The following is a 24,488-nucleotide window of genomic DNA, read 5'->3' as shown; positions in this document are numbered from 1 at the left end:
ATTTGGCTGTAATTTTTTTTTTTAATTTTTATTTATTTATTTATTTATGGCTGTGTTGGGTCTTCGTTTCTATGCGAGGGCTTTCTCTAGTTGCGGCAAGTGGGGGCCACTCTTCATCGTGGTGCGCGGGCCTCTCATTATCGCGGCCTCTCTTGTTGCAGAGGACAGGCTCCAGACGCACAGGCTCAGTAATTGTGGCTCACGGGCCTAGTTGCTCCACGGCATGTGGGATCTTCCCAGACCAGGGCTCGAACCCGTGTCTCCTGCATTGGCAGGCAGATTCTCAACCACTGCGCCACCAGGGAAGCCCTGGCCATAATTTTTAACATGCTATTGAATTCAATTTGCCTGTTGTTTTATTTTGATTCGGTGAGATTGGACTGTAGTTATCTGATTTTAGTGGCAAGATTATGCTGGCCTCATATAGTGAGCTGTGTAGTTTTCCTCTTTTCTCTATTCTCAAAAGAGTCTGTATAAATGGGCATTTTTCTATTCTTTCAGGTTAAGTGATTTCACTGTGATTCAATTCTTAACACGTTATTTCTATAAGGATTTTCTCTTTGATCTATGAGTAATTTAAAATGTTTTTAAGTTTCCAAATGTATGGAAGTTAAAGTTTGGCTATCTTTTAGCTAATGATTTGTTATTTTATTTAATTTTCTTCAAAAAATTTTACATATAACAAAGGTATTTTGGAATTTCTTGTGACTTACTTCGTGGCTTAGCATTCATTAGTTTTCTAAACTCTCACATATATGCTTGTAAAGAATGTGTTTTATCTAATTATTGAATGCAAGTTTTTATATAGATCCATTAAGTAAATGTTATGTCTAAAATTTATGCCTAAATTTCATATTGAAAAGTAAACAAATTATGATAATAGAACAGAATAGAAAAGGTAATAATAGGCGGACGAACCTACAAGATATTAAAATCTATTAAACAGTTGTGATAGTTAAAATAGTACTGGTTCATGAATGAGAAAGGCCAACGTAATAGAATAGAAAGTCAAGAAATAGGGCTTTCTGATAGAGTGAAACTTCTAACCAGTAGAAGACTATTAAATAAATACATTGGAACAACTGGGTAGCCATTTGGAAAAAAGTTGCCATTGGAAGCATACTTCACATCTACACCAAGAAAAGTTACAAATGGATTAATGATTTAAATGTAAAGAAAAGAAATCATAAAAGTACTAGAGTAAACAATTATAAATTGTCTTTTCTAATTGTTTCTATTCTTTCTGCTACAAAATGGAGGAAAACTTTTCTAATGATGACTCAAACTTTAGAACCCATAAAAAACTAATAAATTCTAAAACAAAAAATCTGCATGACAAAAGAAAAAATTGAAACTCCTGTCACACACAAAAGATGAATCCCCATAATATAAAAGAGCTCCTTAAAAAAAAGGTCAATACCACAGTAAAAAAAAAAAAAAAAAAGGCAAAGGATATGAAAATACAATTCACAGAAAAGGATATAAAAATGACTTTCAAAAATATCTTTAAAATGTGATTATTCTCACGGTAAGAGAAATACAAGTTAAAATAACAGGGAAATACCATTTTACCTGTAATACTGTCAAAAATCAAACTTTGTTAGCATTCTGTTTGAATAGGCAATGAAGGAACAGGTACTTTCATATTTTGCTGATGGGAATATAATTTAGTATCATCCCTGTGAAACACCACTTGGCAATATCTATCAAAATTGCAAATACATATATACTGCATATATATATATATATATATATATATATATATCAGGGATATATATATATATCCCCCCTTTGATAAAGCAATTTCTCTTCCAGAAATTTATCCTACATCACACTTATTATCATTTTTTACCATACCTTTATTTTCCATCTTTCTCTGACATTATATTTTGAATGTGCCTCTTATAAACAAATTTATAACTAAAGTATATTTTCCCTCTTTTGAGAATCTTTTAACAAGAGAATTTAATCCATTTACACTTACTATGATTACTTATATATTTGGATTCATCCTATGTATTTTCTTCTCTCCCTGTTTTCTGCTGGAGGCAGGTGGGATGTTTAGTCAGCCTTCTGTAAGGTTGCTAGAGCTTTATTTATTCCCTCTACTACATTCTATGCTCTTGAAAGTTAATTTTATTTCTGTTCTTTCAATGTGTATCTTTGCACTTTAATATGCTTAATTAAGTCTAAAGTTAATAATTTTATCCTCATCCCTATCAATACAAGGACCTTACTTTGACTCAGATCACTTTTCTCTCATCTTCTGTACTTTTCCTTCCTAGTATCTACAGATTCACTTTTAAATCACTGTAATTAATAATTTTTACATTTTTTATAGTCAATGCTTATTTAGTCTTATCAATTTGTTTGACAATTTGTATACTATTACCTCTTCGGTCTCACTTCTTTGTCCTGTGTTCATTCCACTTTTTAGTAAATTTTATCCTTTGGTTAGGATGATGATCCTTGGGTTAAAACAAACAAACAAACAAACAAAAAACCTCTCAGTCTTGTGTCTTGGTCAAATACATTTAATTTGTCTTTATTTTTGAATGGTGATTTAGCTGAGTATTGTATTGAAGATTAACAATTACTGTTCTTTCAGCACATTGAAAGATTCTTACCCTGTCTTCTGGCCTCTATTTTATTAATGAGAAATGTAATTTCAGTCTAATTTTGATCCTTTATATGTAATCTGCCTTTTGTTTCTAGTTGCTTTTAAATCTTTTCCTTGACTTTGGAGTTTTATAGTTTTTCTATCAAAAAGGTATCTAGATATGCATCTTCAATCTGAAAATTCACATCTTTATTCAATTTTGAAAGAGTCTCAACCATTATTTCTCCAAATCCTCCTTTCTCCATACTCTGTCCTCTCTGGAACTCCCATGAGTCAAGTGTGGGAGCATCTCAGGTTGGGACTTATCTGCATCTTTTCCATTGCCTTATCTCCCTGTGCTGACTCTGTGTTGGTCCCTCAGTTCTGTGATCCAGACCCCTCTTCTCTTTTCATTTGTGGCCAATCTATTCTCCAAACAACTATTGGATTTTAAGGTTAATGATACTATATATTTTCTGTTATGCAAGTATTAACATTTTTGTATTTGCTTTTATCTGGGTCCCAGAAGTTTCCTTTCAGTGGTCAGAAAACAATTTTTTTTTCTTAATTCCTTGACTTCCTTGATTAATTCCTTAATTCCTTTGGGTTTCTGTTTCTCAGATGAAGTTTTTCCCATCAAGAGCTTTGTCAACATTAAGCTCTCCTTCTATTTCCACAAACTCATGGGAAGAGAGTTTCTGGTCCTCTTTTCACAAGTGGGACAGCCCTTCAAGGGTCCTGTTGGGTGCAGGAGTTTCAGCTTAACCCCATTTTCTTGCCAAGCACCCTGTTTTCCTGAACTCCTGAGACTTTAAAAGCTCATTTCCAGTCTTCTGATCTGGTCTGTGTCTGATACAACCTAGGGTCATGCGGCATCACCTCTGTGACTCTTGTTTTTGTCTTTATCTCTAACATCTGAGGATTTCCTGACCTCAACTTTGAATTTAACACATTTTGATGTTTATTAGACTTTATAGCAGTTTAAGGAACCACATTATCCTTGTCTGCCATCCCGCAAGAAATCTCCTTTTTGACACCAAAGAACATTTTTCATGTTAAAAATTCTTACTTTTTGCATCATGTACTATTATAGGATTTTAGTTATATATTCGGTATGATTGAGAAAATGTAAAACGACATAAATTATTTTCAGTTACTCATCACAAACACATCCACACATTTGAAAAAGAGTGCATCCATGTTTGAAATATGTTATATTATCATCTGCAAACATGCTTAATGCCTATATAACTTGTAAGACCTCTTGCAATAGTTCAACAGCTGCCTTAAGGATTGAAAAGAGTAAGTTAAAACTTTATTTTAGAAATGTCATAATAAGGCTAAATGAGGTCATAGTATGTTAATAGATAAGTACACTTTTTCAGATTTTTGTGATTCTAAGCAAGATTCTTGGTTATTACTACAGCACTCGTAATAACAGATATTGTAAATGATATTCCATTTGCTAATTGAAGCAAGGATATGGAAAGTGTAAGAGTAAGTTTCCGATTTGAGTTTTTTTTAATGAAAATCATAACCTCATTGTTTTTCTGACCTCTTAGTGCAGCGTTACTACCTGGCACATTTGTTATGGGGATAAAAAGGCATATCTGATAGGACAGGTGAAGTTAGAATTGTATTGCTTTTGGCCAAAGGTCACTGTAAGATTTAAAAATCAACTTGTAGGTACTATATGATCTTTAAAAAGTTATAAGACATAAATTTAAAAGAGAGATATTCTGTGAATAAAATGCTTGATGTTTCTGGAGTTAATATCCAAGCTGTCATCAATCAGCATTTTACCATGAAATTTTATCTGATATGTTTAAAACAGCCCTTGTTCTTTGTCTCACTTCATACAGTTTTCTTTTAATTCTGGAATTCTTGCATAAACTTTGAAGAAAGATTTCCAAATTTTATAAAAGTTTGAAACCTGCTATTTTTACAGTAATAGTAAAGAAATATAAAGTATAATATTTGTTACTAAGAAATTATCTTAGAAGAAAAATAATTTACGTAACTGAAAAACGTTTATTGCTAAATAAACAGTAAAAATTATCTTTTGTAAGTTTAAATGAATAAATGAAGCCAGCAATTTAGAAGACCTGTAAGGGATAGTAGTCACCATCTGACAAATACACACACAAAGATAAATAAGGGATCTCCTAATTTATCTCTGGTTTAAATTTTGGTTTTAATCTTGAATTATTCTCAACATCTAGATACTTTAAAAAGATGATCTTGTATTATTCCAATATATTAATTATAGATGTACATTAATATGTTTGTTTTCGATGATACTACAAAAAACAGAAACTTTCCCTTCTAAAGTTTTAAAGGTAAACAGAATAGCAAATTAAACCCTAAATGATTTCTAGTGAAATGAGGGTAAATAGAAGCACCAAGAAGCCCATCCTGATTGTCTGTTAAAATACTCACAAAATTCCTGAAATGTGAATAATTACTGCAATCTTAATAGAGAAAACATGGCATTTTATTTGTAGGATACCTAAGTTTATAGAAATGTACATGCTTCTTCATGCTACAGGGTCAGTGTTCAGCACCAGCCCTCTGTGCACTCTGCCATGGTCCTTGCCCTCAGCTCTAGATATGGCCATTCATCATCTGGCCATTGTTCCTTAGCTGAGTATGCTTCTCAGAGTTAACTCGGAGGACAGATTCAAAAGGTCAGAATTAAAATTCAAACACATGCTTATTGAGTATTCACCTATTATGTGCCAAACACCCTCTAGGCAATGACAAGCTCCCTGAACAACAGAACTTAAGAAACTGCAATGAATAAATGATAAGGACCACAAAGAAATCAAACAGGGCAGTAGGCAGTGGTAAGAGGGCCTCACTGAACTGAAATCTAGATGAAAGGAGTAGCCAGCAACTGAGAGGTCTGGAGAGAAAGGGAGGAGTGCATTCAAAGAAAGTCTCTAAGGAGGAATGAGTAATGCACCGCTGTCTGGGGAACAAAAGGCACCACTGTCTCCAGGGAACAATGCTGCAGAAGGACAGGTGCAGTGAAGGGAACAACCCACGTTCCCAGTGACCTTCGTTTTGTTCAATCCTTTGGTCCCTTTTCAGCTCTCATTAACATGACGTAATTGACCTTGTGAAACTGTTTTCACTGGGCTTCTTGACACCACACCCTCATCACTGGAGTTCATCCTTGATTTCCTTCCTTCAAATTCTGCATTCAATCCATCAGCAGTTTGATAGATTCTATCTCCAAACAAGTCCTTATTTCATTCACTTTTCCACCATTTTGCTTACTACCAGCTTACCCTAAGCCACCAACTTTCTTTACCTGGATTACTGCAACAGTGTCTTAATTAATCTAGCTGTTTCTATTTTTTCCTTCCTATTTCCTTTCTCCATACGCTCGGGTCCCGACCTGCTGTGGCTCCTGACTAATGTCCCACCAGGGCCTCCCAGGTTGAAGAGAGATGGGAGTAAAGAAGCATTGATACCTTTATTGTGGAAAACAATGTGAAAATGGTGTGGTAGCTAGGAGGAGATCTTCAGATAAAAAGAAAAATACATTAAGGAGAAGTCAGATATATCATGTCAGATATATCATTAAAAACAAAACAAAACAAAACAAATACAGACAAAGCTCCTGATTGTAAATGGAATGTGAGAATGTTTCCCAAGCCCTAGCCAAATCCATCAACTGAAACAATATTAAAATAATAAAGAGGAAACCTTAGAAGATATGGAAACAGAAAAGAGTTATGTACAAAAGAGTCACCCTGTGGCAAGTACAGAAATGTCTACAGTGTTTAAAGAAGTTTTTGACCTCAAACTGTACTGGCAAGTTGTTATTCTATTAAGACAATAGATCTGAGTGAAGTAGACATGCCAAATAATTGATAAGCAGGTCAGAAGAAGAACTTACAAGAATTTCTGGTATGAAAGAACTGCTGTGGTCAGTGAGCTAGGAGGAGTTAAAGACACAGAGAAAATCTTTTTCTTTCTCAGTCTCTTTCACTCAGTCTTTCATTCAATTTTACTGTCTTTCAAATGCTCCCTCTTTTTTTCTTTTCCTTTATCCTTGTTCCCATTGCTTTTCTTTCTTTTTCAAAGCTTTTGAAATTAATAATCATATGTATGCTTGATATTTGTTGTTTGAAGACATATTACAAAATGCGAGAGGAAAAGACAAATCCAACTATAAGCTACTTAGAAAAGATATTCTTTTATTTTTTTAAACATCTTTATTGGAGTATAATTGCTTTACATTGCTATGTTAGTTTCTGCTGTATAACAAAGTGAATAAGCTATATGTATACATATATCCCCATATCTCATCCCTCTTGCATCTCCTTCCCACCCTCCCTATCCCACCCCTCTAGGTGGTCACAAAGCACCGAGCTGATCTCCCTGTGCTATGCTGCTGCTTCCCACTAGCTATCTATTTTACATTTGGTAGTGTATATATGTCAGTGATACTCTCTCACTTTATCCCAGTTTACCCTTCCCTCTCCCCATGTCCTCAAGTCCATTCTCAACATCTGTGTCTTTATTGCTGTCCTGCCACTAGGTTCATCAAAACAATTTGTTTTTTTTTTTTAGATTCCATATATATGTGTTAGCATACAGTATTTGTTTTTCTCTTTCTGACTTACTTCACTCTGTATGACAGACTCTAGGTCCATCCACCTCACTACAAATAACTCAATTTCGTTTCTTTTTATGGCTGAGTAATATTCCATTATATGTATGTGCCACAACTTCTTTATCCATTCATCTGTCAGTGGACACCTAGGTTGCTTCCATGTCATGGCTACTGCAAATAGAGCTGCAATGAACATTGTGGTACATGACTCTTTTTGAATTATGGTTTTCTCAGGGTATATACCCAGTAGTGGGATTGCTGGGTTGTATGGTAGTTCTATTTTTAGTTTTTTAAGGAACCTCCATACTGTTCTGCATAGTGACTGTATCACTTTACATTCCCAACAACAGTGCAAGAGGGTTCCCTTTTCTCCACAAGCTCTCCAGCATTTATTGTTTGTAGATTTTTTGATGATGGCCATTCTGACCAGTGTGAGGTGATACCTCATTGTAGTTTTGATTTGCATTTCTCTAATGATTAGTGATACTGAGCATCATTTCATGTGTTTGTTGGCAATCTGTATATCTTCTTTGGAGAAATGTCTATTTAGAGCTTCTGCCCATTTTTGGATTGGGTTGTTTGGTTTTTTTTATACTGAGCTGCATGAGCTGCTTCTATATGATGGAGATTAATCCTTGGTCAGTTGCTTCATTTGCAAATATTTTCTCCCATTCTGAGGGTTGTCTTTTGGTCTTGTTTATGGTTTCCTTTGCTGTGCAAAAGCTTTTAAGTTTCATTAGGTCCCCTTTGTTTATTTTTGTTTTTGTTTTTTTTTAACATCTTTATTGGAGTATAATTGCTTTACAATAGTGTGTTAGTTTCTGCTTTATAACAAAGTGAATCAGTTATACATATACATATGTTCCCGTATCTCTTCCCTCTTACGTCTCCCTCCCTCCCACCCTCCCTATCCCACCCCTCTAGGTGGTCACAAAGCACCGAGCTGATCTCCCTGTGCTATGTGGCTGCTTCCCACTAGCTATCTATTTTACGTTTGGTAGTGTATATATGTCCATGCCACTCTCTCACTTTGTCACAGCTTACCCTTCCCCCTCCCCATATCCTCAACTCCATTCTCTAGTAGGTCTGTGTCTTTATTCCCATCTTGCCCCTAGGTTCTTCATGACCTTTTTTTTTTTTCTTAGATTCCATATATATGTGTTAGCATATGGTATTTGTTTTTCTCTTTCTGACTTACTTCACTCTGTATGACAGACTCTAGGTCCATCCACCTCACTACAAATAACTCAATTTCGTTTCTTTTTATGGCTGAGTAATATTCCATTGTATGTGTGTGCCACATCTTCTTTATCCATTCATCTGTCGATGGACACTTAGGTTGCTTCCATGTCATGGCTATTGTAAATAGAGCTGCAATGAACATTTTAGTACATGACTCTTTTTGAATTATGGTTTTCTCAGGGTATATGCCCAGTAGTGGGATTGCTGGGTCGTATGGTAGTTCTATTTTTAGTTTTATAAGGAACCTCCATACTGTTCTCCATAGTGGCTGTATCAATTTACATTCCCACCAACAGTGCAAGAGGGTTCCCTTTCCTCCACACCCTCTCCAGCATTTATTGTTTGTAGATTTTTTGATGATGGCCATTCTGACCGGTGTGAGATAATATCTCATTGTAGTTTTGATTTGCATTTCTCTAATGATTAATGATGTTGAGCATTCTTTCATGTGTTTGTTGGCAATCTGTATATCTTCTTTGGAGAAATGTCTATTGAGGTTTTTGGCATATTTTTGAATTCTGTTGTTTGTTTTTTTTAAATTGAGCTGCATGAGCTGCTTGTAAATTTTGGAGATTAATCCTTTGTCAGTTGCTTCGTTTGCAAATATTTTCCCCCATTCTGAGAGTTGTCTTTTCGTCTTGTTTATAGTTTCCTTTGCTGTGCAAAAGCTTTTAAGTTTCATTAGGTCCCATTTGTTTATTTTTGTTTTTATTTCCATTTCTCTAGGAGGTGGGTCAAAAAGGATCTTGCTGTGATTTATGTCATAGAGTGTTCTGCCTGTGTTTTCCTCTAAGAGTTTTATAGTGTCTGGCCTTACATTTAGGTTTTTAATCCATTTTGAGTTTATTTTTGTGTAGGGTGCTAGGGAGTGTTCTAATTTCTTTCTTTTACAAGTAGCTGTCCAGTTTTCCCAGCACCACTTATTGAAGGGCTGTCTTTTCTCCACTGTATATTCTTGTCTCCTTTATCAAAGATAAGGTGACCATATGTGCGTGGGTTTACCTCTGGGCTTTCCATCCTGTTCCGTTGATCTATATTTCTGTTTTTGTGCCAGTACCATACTGTCTTGGTTACTGTAGCTTTGTTGTATAGTCTGAAGTCCGGGAGCCTGTTTCTTCCAGCTCCGTTTTTCTTTCTCAAAATTGCTTTGGCTATTAGGGGTCTTTTGTGTTTCCATACAAATTGTGAAATTTTTTGTTCTAGTTCTGTGAAAAATGCCATTGGTAGTTTGATAGGGATTGCCTTGAATCTGTAGATTGCTTTGGGTAGTATAGTCATTTTCACAATGTTGATTCTTCCAATCCAAGAACATGGTATATCTCTCCATCTGTTTGTATCATCTTTAATTTCTTTCATCAGTGTCTTACAGTTTTCTGCATACAGGTCTTTTGTCTCCTTAGGTAGGTTTATTCCTAGGTATTTTATTCTTTTTGTTGCAGTGGTAAATGGGAGTGTTTCCTTAATTACTCTTTCAGGTTTTTCATCATTAGTGTATAGGAATGCAAGAGATTTCTGTGCATTAATTTTGTATCCTGCTACTTTACCAAATTCATTGATTAGCTCTAGTAGTTTTCTGGTAGCATCTTTAGGATTCTCTATGTATAGTATCATGTCATCTGCAAACAGTGACAGTTTTACTTCTTCTTTTCTGATTTGGATTCCTTTTATTTCTTTTTCTTCTCTGATTCCTGTGGCTAAAACTTCCAAAACTATGTTGAATAATAGTGGTGAGAGTGGGCATCCATGTCTTGCTCCTGATTTTAGAGGAAATCATTTCAGTTTTTTACCATTGAGAACGATGTTGGCTGTGGGTTTGTCATATATGGCCTTTATTATGTTGAGGTAAGTTCCCTCTATGCCTACTTTCTGGAGAGTTTGTATCATAAATCGGTGTTGAATTTTGTTGGAAGCTTTTTCTGCATCTCTTGAGGTGATCATATGGTGTTTATCCTTTAGTCTGTTAATATGGTGTATCACATTGATTGATTTGCACATATTGAAGAATCCTTGCATTCCTGAGATAAACCCCACTTGATCATGGTGTATGATCCTTTTAATGTGCTGTTGGATTCTGTTTGCTAGCATTTTGTTGAGGATTTTTGCATCTATGTTCATCAGTGATATTGGTTTGTAGTTTTCTTTTTTTGTGACATCTTTGTCTGGTTTTGGTATCAGGGTGATGGTAGCCTCATAAAATGAGTTTGGGAGTGTTCCTCCCTCTGCTATATTTTGGAAGAGTTTGAGAAGGTAGGTGTTAGCTCTTCTCTAAATGTTTGATAGAATTCGCCTGAGAAGCCATCTGGTCCTGCGCTTTTGTTTGTTGGAAGATTTTTAATCACAGTTTCAATTTCTGTGCTTGTGATTGGTCTGTTCATATTTTCTATTTCTTCCTGGTTCAGTCTTGGAAGGTTGTGCTTTTTTAAGAATTTGTCCATTTCTTCCACGTTGTCCATTTTATTGGTGTATAGTTGCTTGTAGTAATCTCTCACAATCCTTTGTATTTCTGCAGGGTCAGTTGTTACTTCCCCTTTTTCATTTCTAATTCTGTTCATTTGAGTCTTCTCCCTTTTTTTCTTGATGAGTCTGGCTAGTGGTCTATCAATTTAGTTTATCTTCTCAAAGAACCAGCTTTTAGTTTTGTTGATCTTGGCTATTATTTCCTTCATTTCTTTTTCATTTACTTCTGATCTGATCTTTATGATTTCTTTCCTTCCTCTAACTCTGGGGGTTTTTTGTTCTTCTTTCTCTAATTGCTTTAGGTATAAGGTTAGGTTGTTTATTCGAGATTTTTCTTGTTTCTTGAGGTAGGATTTTATTGATATAAACTTCCCTCTTAGAACTGCTTTTGCTGCATCCCATAGGTTTTGTGTAGTTGAGTTTTCATTGTCATTTCTTTCTAGGTATTTTTTCATTTCCTCTTTGATTTCTTCAGTGATCTCTTGGTTATTTAGTAGTGTATTTTTTAGCCTCCATGTGTTTGTATTTTTTACAGTTTTTTCTTGTAATTGATATCTAGTCTCATAGCATTGTGGTCAGAAGAGATACGTGATACGGTGTCAATTTTCTTAAATTTACTTGATTTGTGACCCAAGATATGATCTATCCTGGAGAATGTTCCATGAGCACTTGAGAAGAAAGTGTATTCTGTGGTTTTTGGATGGAATATCCTATAAATACCAATTAGGTCCATCTGGTCTAATGTGTCATTTAAAGCTTGTGTTTCCTTATTTATTTTCATTTTGGATGAACTGTCCATTGGTGAAAGTGGGGTGTTAAAGTCCCCTACTATGATTGTGTTACTGTCAATTTCCCCTTTTATGGGTGTTAGCATTTGCCTTTTGTATTGAGGTGCTCCTATGTTGGGTGCATAAATATGTACAATTGTTATATCTTCTTCTTGGATTGATCCCTTGATCATTATGTAGTGTCCTTCTTTGTCTCTTGTAATAGTCTTTATTTTAAAGTCCATTTTGTCTGACATGAGAATTGCTACTCCAGCTTTCTTTTGATTTCCATTTACATGGAATATCTTTTTCCATCCTCTTACTTTCAACCTGTATGTGTCCCTAGGTCTGAAGTGGGTCTCTTGTGGACAGCATATATATATAGGTCCATTCAGCCAGTCTGTGTCATTTGGTTGGAGCATTTAATCCATTTACATTTAAGGTAGTTATCGATATGTATGTTCCTATTACCATTTTCTTAATTGTTTTGGGTTTTTTATTGTAGGTCTTTTCCTTCTCTTGTGTTTCCTGCCTAGAGAAGTTCCTTTAGCATTTGTTGTAAGCGGTTTGGTGGTGCTGAATTCTCTTAGCTTTTGCTCGTCTGTAAAGGTTTTAATTTCTCTGTCAAATCTGAATCAGATCTTTGCTGCGTAGAGGAATCTTGCTTGTAGGTTTTTCCCTTTCATCACTTTAAATATGTCCTGCCACTCCCTTCTAGCTTGCAGAGTTTCTGCTGAAAGATCAGCTGCTAACCTTATGGGGATTTCCTTGTATGTTATTTGTTGCTTTTCCCTTACTGCTTTTAATATTTTTTCTTTGTATTTAATTTCTGATAGTTTGATTAATATGTGTCTTGGCGTGTTTCTCCTTGGTTTTATCCTGTATGGGACTCTGTGCTTCCTGGACTTGATTAACTATTTCTTTTCCCATGTTAGGGAAGTTTTCAACTATAATCTCTTCAAATATTTTCTCAGACCCTTTTTTCTTCTCGTCTTCTTCTGGGACCCCTATAATTCGAATGTTTGTGTGTTTAATGTTGTCCCAGAGGTCTCTGAGACTGTCCTCAATTCTTTTCATTATTCTGCTCTGCAGTAGTTATTTCCACTATTTTATCTTCCAGGTCACTTATCTGTTCTTCTGTGTCAGTTATTCTGCTATTGATTCCTTCTATAGAATTTTAAATTTCATTTATTATGTTGTTCATCATTGTTTGTTTGCTCTTTAGTTCTACTACGTCCTTGTTAAACGCTTCTTATATTTTCTCCATTCTATTTCTAGGAGTTTGGATCATCTTTACTATCATTACTCTGAATTGTTTTTCAGGTAGACTGCCTATTTCCTTTTCATTTGTTTGGTGTGGTGGGTTTTTACATTGCTCCTTCATCTGCTGCATATTTCTCTGTCTTCCAATTTTGCTTAACTTACTGTGTTTGGGGTCTCCTTTTCGCAGGCTGCAGGTTCATAGTTCTCATTAGTTTTGGTGTCTGCCTCCATTGGGTAAGGTTGGTTCAGTGGCTTGTGTAGGCTTCCTGGTGGAGGGGACTGGTGCCTGTGTTCTGGTGGGTGGGGCTGGATCTTGTCTTTCCGGTGGGCAGGGCTGCATCCGTTGGTGTTTTGGGGTGTCTGTGAACTTAGTATGATTTTAGGCAGCCTCACTGCTAATGGGTCAGGTTGTGTTCCTGTCTTGCTAGTTGTTTGGCATGGGGCATCCAGCACTGGAGCCTGCTCGCCTTTGGGTGGAGCTGGGTCTTAGCATTGAGACGGAGATCTCTGGGAGAACTCTCACCGATTGATATTACATGTGGCCCGGAGGTCTCTGGTGGTCCAATGTCCTGAACTCGGCTTTCCCACCTCAGAGGCTCAGGCCTGAGACCTGGCTGGAGCACCAAGACCCTGTCAGCCACACGACCACGCTTCAAGCTAATTCCTCCTCCAGTCCCAGTGACCCAGCCCAAATGGTAAAACTGTTTGCAAAGCTCTGGGATCAGGTATCTTGGATGTTCCTTGTCCTGTGCACAGCACTGCAGTAAGCAACAGTCTCCCTCCGGAGTGTGACAACCAGACATGGCCCACGGACGGGATACCCGCTCCCTCCAACCTTCTCATGGCTTTGCTTCTGGCGCTCCGCCTAGAAAAGATATTCTTAAACATAATGTCAGAGGAAGGAAGAAAGTAAAAGTGTAAAAGTATAGAAAAAGATAAAGTAGACAAACCAGTGATAGCAATATTAGTATTAGATTAGACTAAGACAAACTGCATTAATAATGATAAAGAGGATAAAGACAGGAGGATAAAGGGACCAGTTCACGAGGAGATTACAATAATGCTGAACCTTGACATGCCTCACAACATAGCCTGATAAGTAGTATCATGTCCTGCAGCCCGACTGCTTGGGTTTGGATCCCAGCTCTAGCACTAACTAGCTGCAAACCTTAGGCAAGGTATTAAACCTCTCTGTGCCTCAGTTTCCTTATATTGAAAATTGGGATGTCAGTAATACCTACCTCTTAGAACTGTTATGAGGATTAAGTGAACTAATACACATAAGTATTTACAATAGTGTCTGGTATCATAAACATGGCATTTTTATTGTTGCTGTTGTTGATGTTGGAATTGTTGCCCCAAATCATACCCCCCCCCAAAAAAAAAAAAAACCCAACAAAATTCTAAGGAAAAATTGGCATGTCAGTAATCTCAGTAGGAGATTTTTAACTTACTTCTCTAAGATAAATATGTTTTAATATATTTGAGAATGCTGTGAGATAGCTCCAATAAAATATTTAAACAGGCTGTTTTATCTTTCAAATCATCAGACACAAAAATGTAAATAAAGCAATCCACATAACAAAAATACAAAGTTGAAAGGAAAAAGTAAATGAAAAATGAAATTCAGAGACCAAAAAAATAAGATGACAGAAGTTAACTAGACATAGCCATAAATGTGAATGCTTAATATATTAAAATACAAAGTCTTAGATCATATTAAAGTACAAAATTTAATGATTTTCTACTTTATAAGAGACATATGTAAAACTGTGACAATGGGCTTAACAATTTAGCGAAATATCAAAAGTACAAGTCAAAATATAGTACAGATGACACTTTTATTATGAAGTTAAGTTACAAGGTAAAATTATAGGTAACAACATTGTATAATACTTTTGGAGCTGAATGATGTAGCAATATATTTTTAATTGTGCAAAATAATGTTCTAAAATGTTCTCAAATACACAACAATCCTTGAGAAGGTTGGTATTAAATATATACTTCATAAACTTTTACTATGAATAAAGCAACTTTTACAACTGTCTAAGGAATATAACGTAAAACATATCTGTATATACCTCCATTTAGGATTCATTTTCCAAGCTCCACTTCCCAAAGGGCATGAATATTTGAATCTGAGTGCTTACTTCCTTAGTTGGCTGGGTAGTTCATGAGCAGTCTGGAGACAGACCTCCTGCTTGGGGAATTGTAGGACATTTGATTCACCCGGACTTATAGTAAGCACTCAGAAATGTGGTTGGGTTGTTATCAGTTACTCACACCCAGGCCCAGGCAGGCACATAGCTAGAAACTCCAGAATGCTGGGAGACAACTGGAGGGTATGAAAACCCCCTAATGTAAAAAGGTTTCTCTGAGGCCTTGGTGGGCTCCTCACTTAATTATAACGTGATAATTGGAAGCTGGGTACCTTCATAAGGACATGAAAATCAGGGAAATTTGCACCTCTTACTGGGAACACTGCATCCTTTGCTCTGTAGGTGTGTTGTTATATCCACAGTCTGTCTGTTGGCCTCTTTCCATCCATGATATCACCATCACTCCTGTCACCTTGCAGGTAGAAAGTCAGGTCATGGATACTCTAGATAGTAGAGGCCCCAGGCTAGAGCAAATCTACATGTGAACAGCTGCCAAAGTGCCATCTCTTTTCTCTGTTCTGGAAATTTTGTTCCTATTCCTTTCGGTGCTTGATACTATTGCAAAGATCTGGACAAGAGGTCATGCAAGCATTATTGAGAGTGAAGTATATAGAAGTGGAAAAGTGGTATATCTCTGGTCCCAGAAGAAGCAGAGGAAAAGTGGTATATCTCTGGTCCCAGAAGAAGCAGAGGAAAAGTGGTATATCTCTGGTCCCAGAAGAAGCAGAGGAGAGTTTGGGATATTTTAATTCTGAGGGGTCAATGGTCTGTTTAGGTTCAGCTCAGTGTGTGTCTTCCCCATTTTTTCTTGATGGCATCAACATTCTACCTGGCATACAGGCTCCAGGAGACATCCATGGAATCATATTTTACCCCTTACTCTCATATTTGCCAGGTCCTGAAGAGACATACCTCACAAGAATATATTAATGTCCAATACCTATTAGATTTTTGCTAGAAATTCAGATGTTAATCTCCTTTCAACCGTTTCTTTCCCATTTTATTCTTTTTTATATATATCTATTATTTTCAGCATACATACCATGGACTTTTTGAATCCCTTTTCAGTATTGCCTTTGTGCCAAATGGTAAAAAATTAACCTAAGAACCCTCCCAAAAAATACTAAAATGGTCCCAATGTAGATTATTAATGATTTTAATCTGTTAATATTTAAAGGTCAATGATTTTAACCTCATTACTACTAGATTAAAGATGTGACAACATACTTCAGGTTGTTACATGAGTTGGCTAATAAAATCTTCCTGAAGTTCTGAAGAACTTGCTTCTCCTAAGTTAGTGACAGCTTCACAGTTGGCCCAGCCATGCTTTGCCTCTTTTTGTTTTCACATAGCATTTTTTCTCTCTCCTTTCAGGTAGAAATTGAGAAGCTGGATTACCATCATTATCTGCCTCTGTTTTTTGATGGGCTCTGTGAAATGACATTTCCCTATGAATTTTTTGCTCGGCAAGGAATCCACGACATGCTGGAACACGGGGGGAACAAGATTCTTCCTGTCATTCCACAGCTCATTATCCCGATAAAAAGTAAGTGAACAGGTAAAAAAGCATCACTCAGTTTATATGGTGCCACTTTTTGACAACTTGCTAATTAAGCAATAAAACACAACAGACTGAGGCTATCCCCAGGTTTTGCAATAATTTTTATAAATTGACTTATGGGGCCAAACATCCCAAATCTCCTAATATATCCCATCATTGATACTGCAGTGCAGCTTAGCGACATAAATAAACTAAATTGCATGGGGTTTACACTAACTTAAAATGTTTCATAGTAAAGACATAAGCATTAACATTAATTTGTACATTCAGAAGTAAAGTGTATAATATATAATACAAACACAATTATATTTAGTATCTTTTATGCAGCAGAATTCATAATTTTAAGAAAATAATCTGGAACGGAGAAAAGATCAATGTTATTAAATACTTGAACTTTTTTGTCTACAGTAGATTATCTGGGGGGGGGGGGTCTCTCGAGTAATCCTCTCACTGGCTTTATCTGTTTGTCTATAAAATGAGATTGTGCTTCCTTTTTGTGACCGATTTATTCTGGCCTGAGTCCCTACAGACTAGTTGGCTGAGAGCACCCCTTTAAAAGTGTTTCTGAGAAAAACAAATACTGTACGCTAACACATATATATGGAACCTAAAAAACGAACAAACAAACAAAAATAGTTCTGAAGAACCTAGGGGCAGGACGGGAATAAAGACGCAGACCTACTAGAGAATGGACTTGAGGACACGGGGAGGGGAAGGGTAAGCTGGGACAAAGTAAGAGAGTGGCATGGACATATATACACTACCAACTGTAAAATAGATAGCTAGTGGGAAGCAGCCGCATAGCACAGGGAGATCAGCTCGGTGCTTTGTGACCACCTAGAGGGGTGGGATAGGGAGGGTGGGAGGGAGACGCAAGAGGGAGGAGATATGGGGATATATGTATATGTATAGCTGATTCACTTTGTTATAAAGCAGAAACTAACAAAAATAAATAAATAAATAATTCCAAGAGAGAGAAAGAATTGAGGTGAAGGACAGATGAAGATGAATGGCAAAATGTTGATAACTGTTAAAGTTGGGTGATGGGTATGTGGGTTCATCATTCTCTCTACTTTTGTATGTGTATTTGAAAATTCCCATATTAAAAAGTTTAAAAGAAATAAAATAAAAGTGTTTCTGAGATGTTCATTGTCCAGTGCGATGGCATCTCATGGCCCCCAGACAAGACCCTTAGCCACTTCCAATCCAGTCTCCTCACCTCGCTGCCATCCTGCTGACGGCCCTTGAAATAGAGCCACCCTACAGGGACGAGATTCCAGGAGGGGGTGCCGGCCTCTTCTCAAGTCCAAATGGCCAGGACTGGCCCCCTCTGCAATCCCCTCAAGCCCCCAGACTCTGCCTGCACCAGAGTTGCCGACCTGCACTGTTGCTGCTGCTTCAGCTTTTGTCACTGCTGCTGATTCAGAGCAGAGGTTGGTGCCTCTGAGCAGGTCATGGGCAGAGGAAATCCCACCCTTTCCCAGCCAGAGCTGCCCCAGGCAATTTACCCACTGGCTCTGGGCCCAAACGCCCCATGGCTTCAGAGGAATGAGCAGGTCCCTGCTTCCCCACCCCGAGTTCCACTCACTCCCAACTCCAGGATGGACCGCTGCCCAGGATGATTGATGGTACACCTGCCTAGTCTCCTAGGATACAGGGGAACCCCATCCTCACTGTCTCAGAGGTAGTCTTGCCATATGGTTTGGCCAAAGCAAGAACAAAATAGTTCAACGTTGGGTCATTTCCCACAGTCTGGATTACTTAATCTGATCCGTGGTCACTATTTTATTGATTCGAATTAAGTGGCATTAGAGTTCTAGATTTTTGGCAGTTCTTCCTTCACTATATAAATTGAGTCAACTTTAAAATTTGCTCTCATGTCTTTGAGATTTCTGTAAGAGATATGTAACTGACCGCTTCCAATTTCCACCAAGACATAGAAAGTGAAACCAAACAAGAGGACAGCGATACCTGCTGTGAAAAGCAATGTGGAAAGAAGAACGACTCTTCAAAAGCGACTTTATTAAAAACCAATTTTCCTTTCCCCTCATGCATCAGCTGAGTGAAGGGCTAATCTTTAAAGGCCTTCAGGAAGGATATATAATACTGAGTTATATTAAAACCTTTTCCAAATGTGATTTATTCTTTCTAACAAGTCATAATTTTTGAATATGTTAAATTCTAGTAAAAATGCTACATTTTCTAAAGATGATGCACAAGTTTTATCGATAAACAAAAAAGCCCAGAACATTCTCCCCAGGAACTATCTGGAGAGTACATTATCCTTTTATCCTGCACCCACCAGAACAGCAGCAATACCGGAAGTCTGTTCTTTTCTTTATAGTAAACTGTTCATGTTGGGACCCCTGCCTTCTCAGGAGTCTCTCCCTCATAGACCCCACTGAAAACACTGAAGGGCAGAAAGAAAACTTCTAAGAAATATTTTGATTATACCACTTATAATTAAAACAGTCCAAATTAGAGTATTGTAGGCCAAGGTGGATTGATTTTCAATTTTATTTGATTTAAGTATTTTGAAGATACTTAAATGAGTTAAGAGAGAAGTATGTGTTCTAAGGACACATCCTAGAGTTCCTTTGCTGATGAGTGAAAACATTAAGAACTCAGTAAACATGATCTGTCAGGGAATAGTAACTATGTATGAATTTGATCATTTATGGTTCCAGAAGCAATGAAAGTTTCTCTTGGTAGATATCCTAGTTTGCCTTCCTGGGCTTCTGCTATTATAAACTGGTCCTGAATCTAACTCAGCTTGCTTCGTCTCACTCTGTCTACATCAATGAAAGCCAAACTTTACTCAGCAAAGAATAGCGATTAACTATGCAAGATAATGCACGGTTCCAGCACAGTGTGAAAAGTATTACATACATAAACTACATTTTTCAGGTGGAATTCTGGAATGGAGCTAGTTGATACAGAAGCGGGCTGATACACATAATTGGCATAACATATAACAGCTGTGTGTACCTTATTTTCAAAAGGTACTATTAGTAATATTTTGGCTCATTCCAGGGGCAAAAGTTAACCTCACCATCACCAGCTAGCAGTTCTTTAACATCTTTTCTTGAATTCTACTTCATCGATAATTAATATCTCTGAAGGCAAAGCAAAACATATAAACTCCCTGTGGAGCTGTGAATGGGATTACCTGCCTATCTATTTCTGGAATCTGAGGTTTGTTTCAACTAAATGAAAGGTTGGTAATACTGGAATGAGAAATGGACACATTCAGTGGCTCTACAATTTCTAACATAAAAAGAGATAAGAAGACACTTTACTTTCTGCTTCTCTCCTTGGCTCAAGACCCCAAGTGGGGTCATCGAGTAATAACGGAAACAGTGCACATTTAACACATTGTTCCATTTCTGTTGCTTTATGACATCACTACAGGTCCTCCTCTTCCTCTCCCACTTTCTTATTTCCACCTTCTTGAGTTATTCTGGGTCAGAAACTACAAAAAAAATCCCAGTATAAACTAGTCAGCATTGGCAATGGGGCATTGATTGCTGAGAGCAACAGCAAAACATTGTAGGTGAGGATAAGGTGAGAGGGACCCTCTGAGCAATCCAAACTGTGGATTTTAGATTTCTGTCCACTCCATCCAGTGAGGAGAACAAAAATCCATCAAAATCCAGCAGAGCAATCCCAGGAAGAAGTCACTGGAAGCTTTGCCTATGGAAAGCAGAAGGGGATTCCCATAGCAGCCAGGAAGACAGGAGGTGCCAAGAGCAACCTGCAGACTCTGGGTTTAGAGCTCTCTCTCCTCAATAAAAGCAAGAACAATAACAATAACCCAGCCACACGGGGCCATTCAAAACAGGTTGCTACACACAGGGAAGAAAATGTCATGAATAGTCAGAGGAAAACTGTACCTCAACAACATTTTGCATAGGATCCAGAAGAAACTTGTAGAAACGTGTTTGACATCCTCAGCATTCAGGAAGATACAGCCTCTATGAAACAGAAGCAGAAATTTACAAGAGGAGACCAGACTCACAAGAAAATAAGCCAGTGCTGACTGAGAAGAGGGAAACTAAAAATGTCAGAGCAGGATTAATGTCCCCCCAGAGGCACAGAGAACAATCAACTGCACAACATGGAATTGTAAATGTAGACCACCACCTTAAGAATCTCCCTCCGAAAAGACAAGAATAAAAAAGAAGGTGAGGAAGGACTATAAAATGGAGAACATAGGACACAAGCAGGAACTAAAAGTTATAGGGGTTCCCAAGAGGAATCATCAAAACAACAGGAATAGAAATGATAATGGCAGAAGGAATTGAAAGAAATTTTCAGAGATGAAAAAGATCCCTTGTTTTGCAGGTAGAAAAGGCTCATTACAAGGAAAAACATCTGGACAGGGAAAAAAATGGTACACACCAAGAAATAAAAATAACTGGGACTAAGACATTTTTCGTAAGAGTAAATTCCAGACAGCAATGAGAATTGGAGGAGAATCACCTTATGCGCATTTCATCCCTGTCATATGAGTAGCAAGACATGATGTAATAAACTGATTGAAAATTGGTTTAAAAAAAGAAGAAGGAGAAGGAGGAGAAGAAAGAGAAGGAGGAGAGGGAGAAGAAGAAGAAAAGACTCACGGACTCAGTGAGCATAATGCCCACCTGGCCTTCGTACAAAGGGTTACTGCGGATGTGCTCCAACTCTCAGAGAGTAAAACCAAGATAAGAACCCAAAAATGAGAATGTCATAGTTTGAAAAGCCAGTTGCATTAAGAGCCACTAAATCTAGAGTTAAGTGTAAATAGTTGATGGAAAAGAGTTTCAAAACTGCAAGAAATGTCAAAGAATCATTTTGCAGTAATGTGGCAAAAATAATTCAGAGAAATTGGGTATAAACCTTCAAAGTCAATGGAGACGATAAAAGTATTTAAAACAGAGTCTATATATTAAAAGAATGGCATTGAATAGGCAGCAAGGAAGTGCTGAGCCAAAAGCTCAAAATAAGGTGAAAATGTGAAATCAAATATATCAACTATGAAAATTAACTTTCAAATTGGTTTGTGAAAAACAAAATCTGAATATAAACTCTCTCTATATATAAAAACAAAATAATACTTAAACATATAAAAAATAAAATCTATATTGGGGAAAATGAAGAAAAAGAAGGCAGGTGTAGTTATTTCAATTTTAGAAAAGTAGAATTTAATGAAAAGAAGTTTTATGTGTGTAAAGAGGATCAATTTATATTGATAAAAATGTTCACAATAAAGATGTTATTGTCATGACCCTATGTGCTGTTCAAACCATGACATCATGTTTTAGAACAACAATCAGCTGCTATACTGATATTTTTTGCCTCTAGAAGAAGAGTAAACCTCTTGATTGAGAGACAATAAGATGTTGGTCCTTCCTCCACTGCCTGACCTTGGGGCCTAAAATCTACATATAGTCTTTACCAACCCAAGGGGACAGCCTGCTGTGTAAAGCACCAATTCCCAAACTTCACTGTGCACACAAATCATCTCCAGACCCCAGTAAAATGTACGTTCCACATCAGTAGATATGAAGTGACCTGAGATGCTGCATTTCTAAGAAGCCCCCAGTTAATGCTGCTGCTGCGAGGTCAAGACAAGGGTGACCAGGCCAAGATTAGGCTGGGACTCCTCAGACCCTCCCACAAGATCCTGGGCATGAGAGCAAGGTGGGGAATGAGCTGGTGGAAAATAGATGAATGATCATTTCTCTTATATGTAATAAACCCAAAGACACTGCTTCATTCATAATGTGACTAATTAGAGAAATGTAAGGTTCAGTTTTTAGGCCTTAAAAGTAACCATTAATAGATTAAAACAGGTGGTATATCAGATGAAGTACTAGGGAAAGAGAACTGAAACACTGTCAGTAAGGAAACAACTTTAAAAAAAAAAAAGACAAGGGAGATTGCAAAAAAAAAAACAAGGAATGAGATGACAAAAGGAAAACTAAATTATCTGGGATGATCACAAATAAATGGGAGAAATAATCACTAATCACAAGAAAAAAGCTTTGGTGGGGAAACTTCTTTGAGAGGTTGTTCCCACTGATTGTTCCCAGCAATATGGTTCTGATGAGAGCTGCCAGTCACCGAGAAATGGTAAGAATCTGGCTCTCTTACCCAAACTTGCCTTCTTTCCCACTCCACCCTTCCAATATAGTTATATACAGTTTTGGATAAATCAATAATCAGTTGTTACACTATTGTGATGACATAAATACTGTTCACTGCAAATCACACCATTACTAGGATTGCATTTCTTTCTTAGGCAACTTGTTTTTCTTAGCATTGAAAATTGCCTCTCATTTTGTTTGCTTGTTTCGTATATACATACTATTTCTTTTCAAATATTTCAGGATCTAGCAAATGAATATTATTTTCCAGATGTTCAGAGCATCAGACAACTCATCAATTTTCTTTCTGTTCCTGGAGATACCCCTTGCACCCTCCCTCTTTCTGCTACTTCTCCTTACTCCTCTTTCATGTTTGACCTCTTTTTTTCCTTTGCCATTTGTCCTATTTTCCTCATTTTTAAAGTGCACATCTTCCAGTAGTTTCTTGTAAGTACATGAAAGGTATATTTTTCAGGCCTTGCTTATCTGAAAATTCTACCATCACACTGTTTATTAGTTTGGCTCCATTTTCATCCATAATTTTGGGGTCATGTCTCTGCTGCCTCCCAGGTTCTTACATTGCTTAGAAAATCTTGATGCCATTTGAGTTTCCAGCCATTTGTCTGTGGCTTGTTTCCCCCAGTCTCTGAAAGCTTTCTGGTTCTTCTCTTTATTGCTGGTAATATGAAGTTTCATGTTGATATGCTTTGATGTGGCTGTGTTTTCATTCATTGTCCTGGGAAATTTCAATTTAGAGACATATGTCTTCCAGCACTAGAAACTTTTCATGTATTATTCCTTTAGTAATGTTCTCCCTCTATTTTCTCTTACTTCTCTGTCTGTAATTCCTGCTACTAACATATCGCACCTTGTGGGCTGTTTCTCGAATTTCTTTATCCTTTTGCTCATATTATCCAACTCTGTCTTAGTTCTACTTCCTGGGAAATTTCCTTGACATTATCTCCCAAAAATATGATTGAATAATTTGTTAATTATCATAATTTTATTTTAATCTCATTGTTCTTTTAAAATAGTATTTTGTTCCCTTCTTTTATGAACACATTATGCTCATTCTCTTACCTCTCCATGAATATTTACTATAGATTTGTAGGATTTGGGTGTTTGTGTATTTGCTTTTTTGCTTTCTGACTCATTATATCCTTCCTTCCCTCATTCAGTAACAATTACCTTCCTCTTTACTAGATTTTAAGACTTTCCCAATCCTGCATATAGATCAACAGGATAGTGTACTAGTGTACTAGTTGTGAGCATAGACTATGGAATCAGACTGCTCACCTTCTAATCCTGGCTGCACTGTTTAGTTGCCACGTGATCTGGGGCGAGTTGCTTTACTCCACGTAACACTGTTGCCTGATCTATAAAATGGGGATAATATTATGCATTTATATTTTCTCTCTAATTTATTGTCAGCCAGTGGTTTCTGTATTTTATGTTTAGTATTTTTTAAAAGTCACACCTTATTTCTATTCAACTTTATGGTTTATAAATTTTTAATTTTTTATTGAAGTATAGTTGATTTGCAATATTGTATTAGTTTCAGGTGTACAACATAGTGATTCAATATTTTTATAGATTATACTCCATTTCAAGTTGTTATAAAAGATTGGCTATATTCCCTATGCTGTACATTATATCCTTGTAGCTTATTTATTTTATACATA

The 24,488-nt window shown here is 36.8% G+C and overlaps 1 protein-coding gene across 1 annotated transcript in view; it reads left to right on the top strand.

Moving 5' to 3' along the window:
- PACRG (parkin coregulated) overlaps window positions 1-24,488 on the top strand; it is a 533,956-nt gene that overhangs the window by 279,872 nt on the left and 229,596 nt on the right. Inside the window, exon 3 of the mRNA XM_061207345.1 lies at window positions 16,489-16,660. Coding sequence (XP_061063328.1) covers window positions 16,489-16,660 — 172 coding nt within the window. The remainder of the gene's footprint in view (window positions 1-16,488; window positions 16,661-24,488) is intronic.

This window comes from Eubalaena glacialis, chromosome 12, assembly GCF_028564815.1.
Source record: "Eubalaena glacialis isolate mEubGla1 chromosome 12, mEubGla1.1.hap2.+ XY, whole genome shotgun sequence".
In the NCBI taxonomy this organism is placed as follows: domain Eukaryota; kingdom Metazoa; phylum Chordata; class Mammalia; order Artiodactyla; family Balaenidae; genus Eubalaena; species Eubalaena glacialis.
The sequence above is the reverse complement of the archived record's forward strand: the minus strand, read 5'-3'. Positions and strand labels throughout refer to the sequence as shown.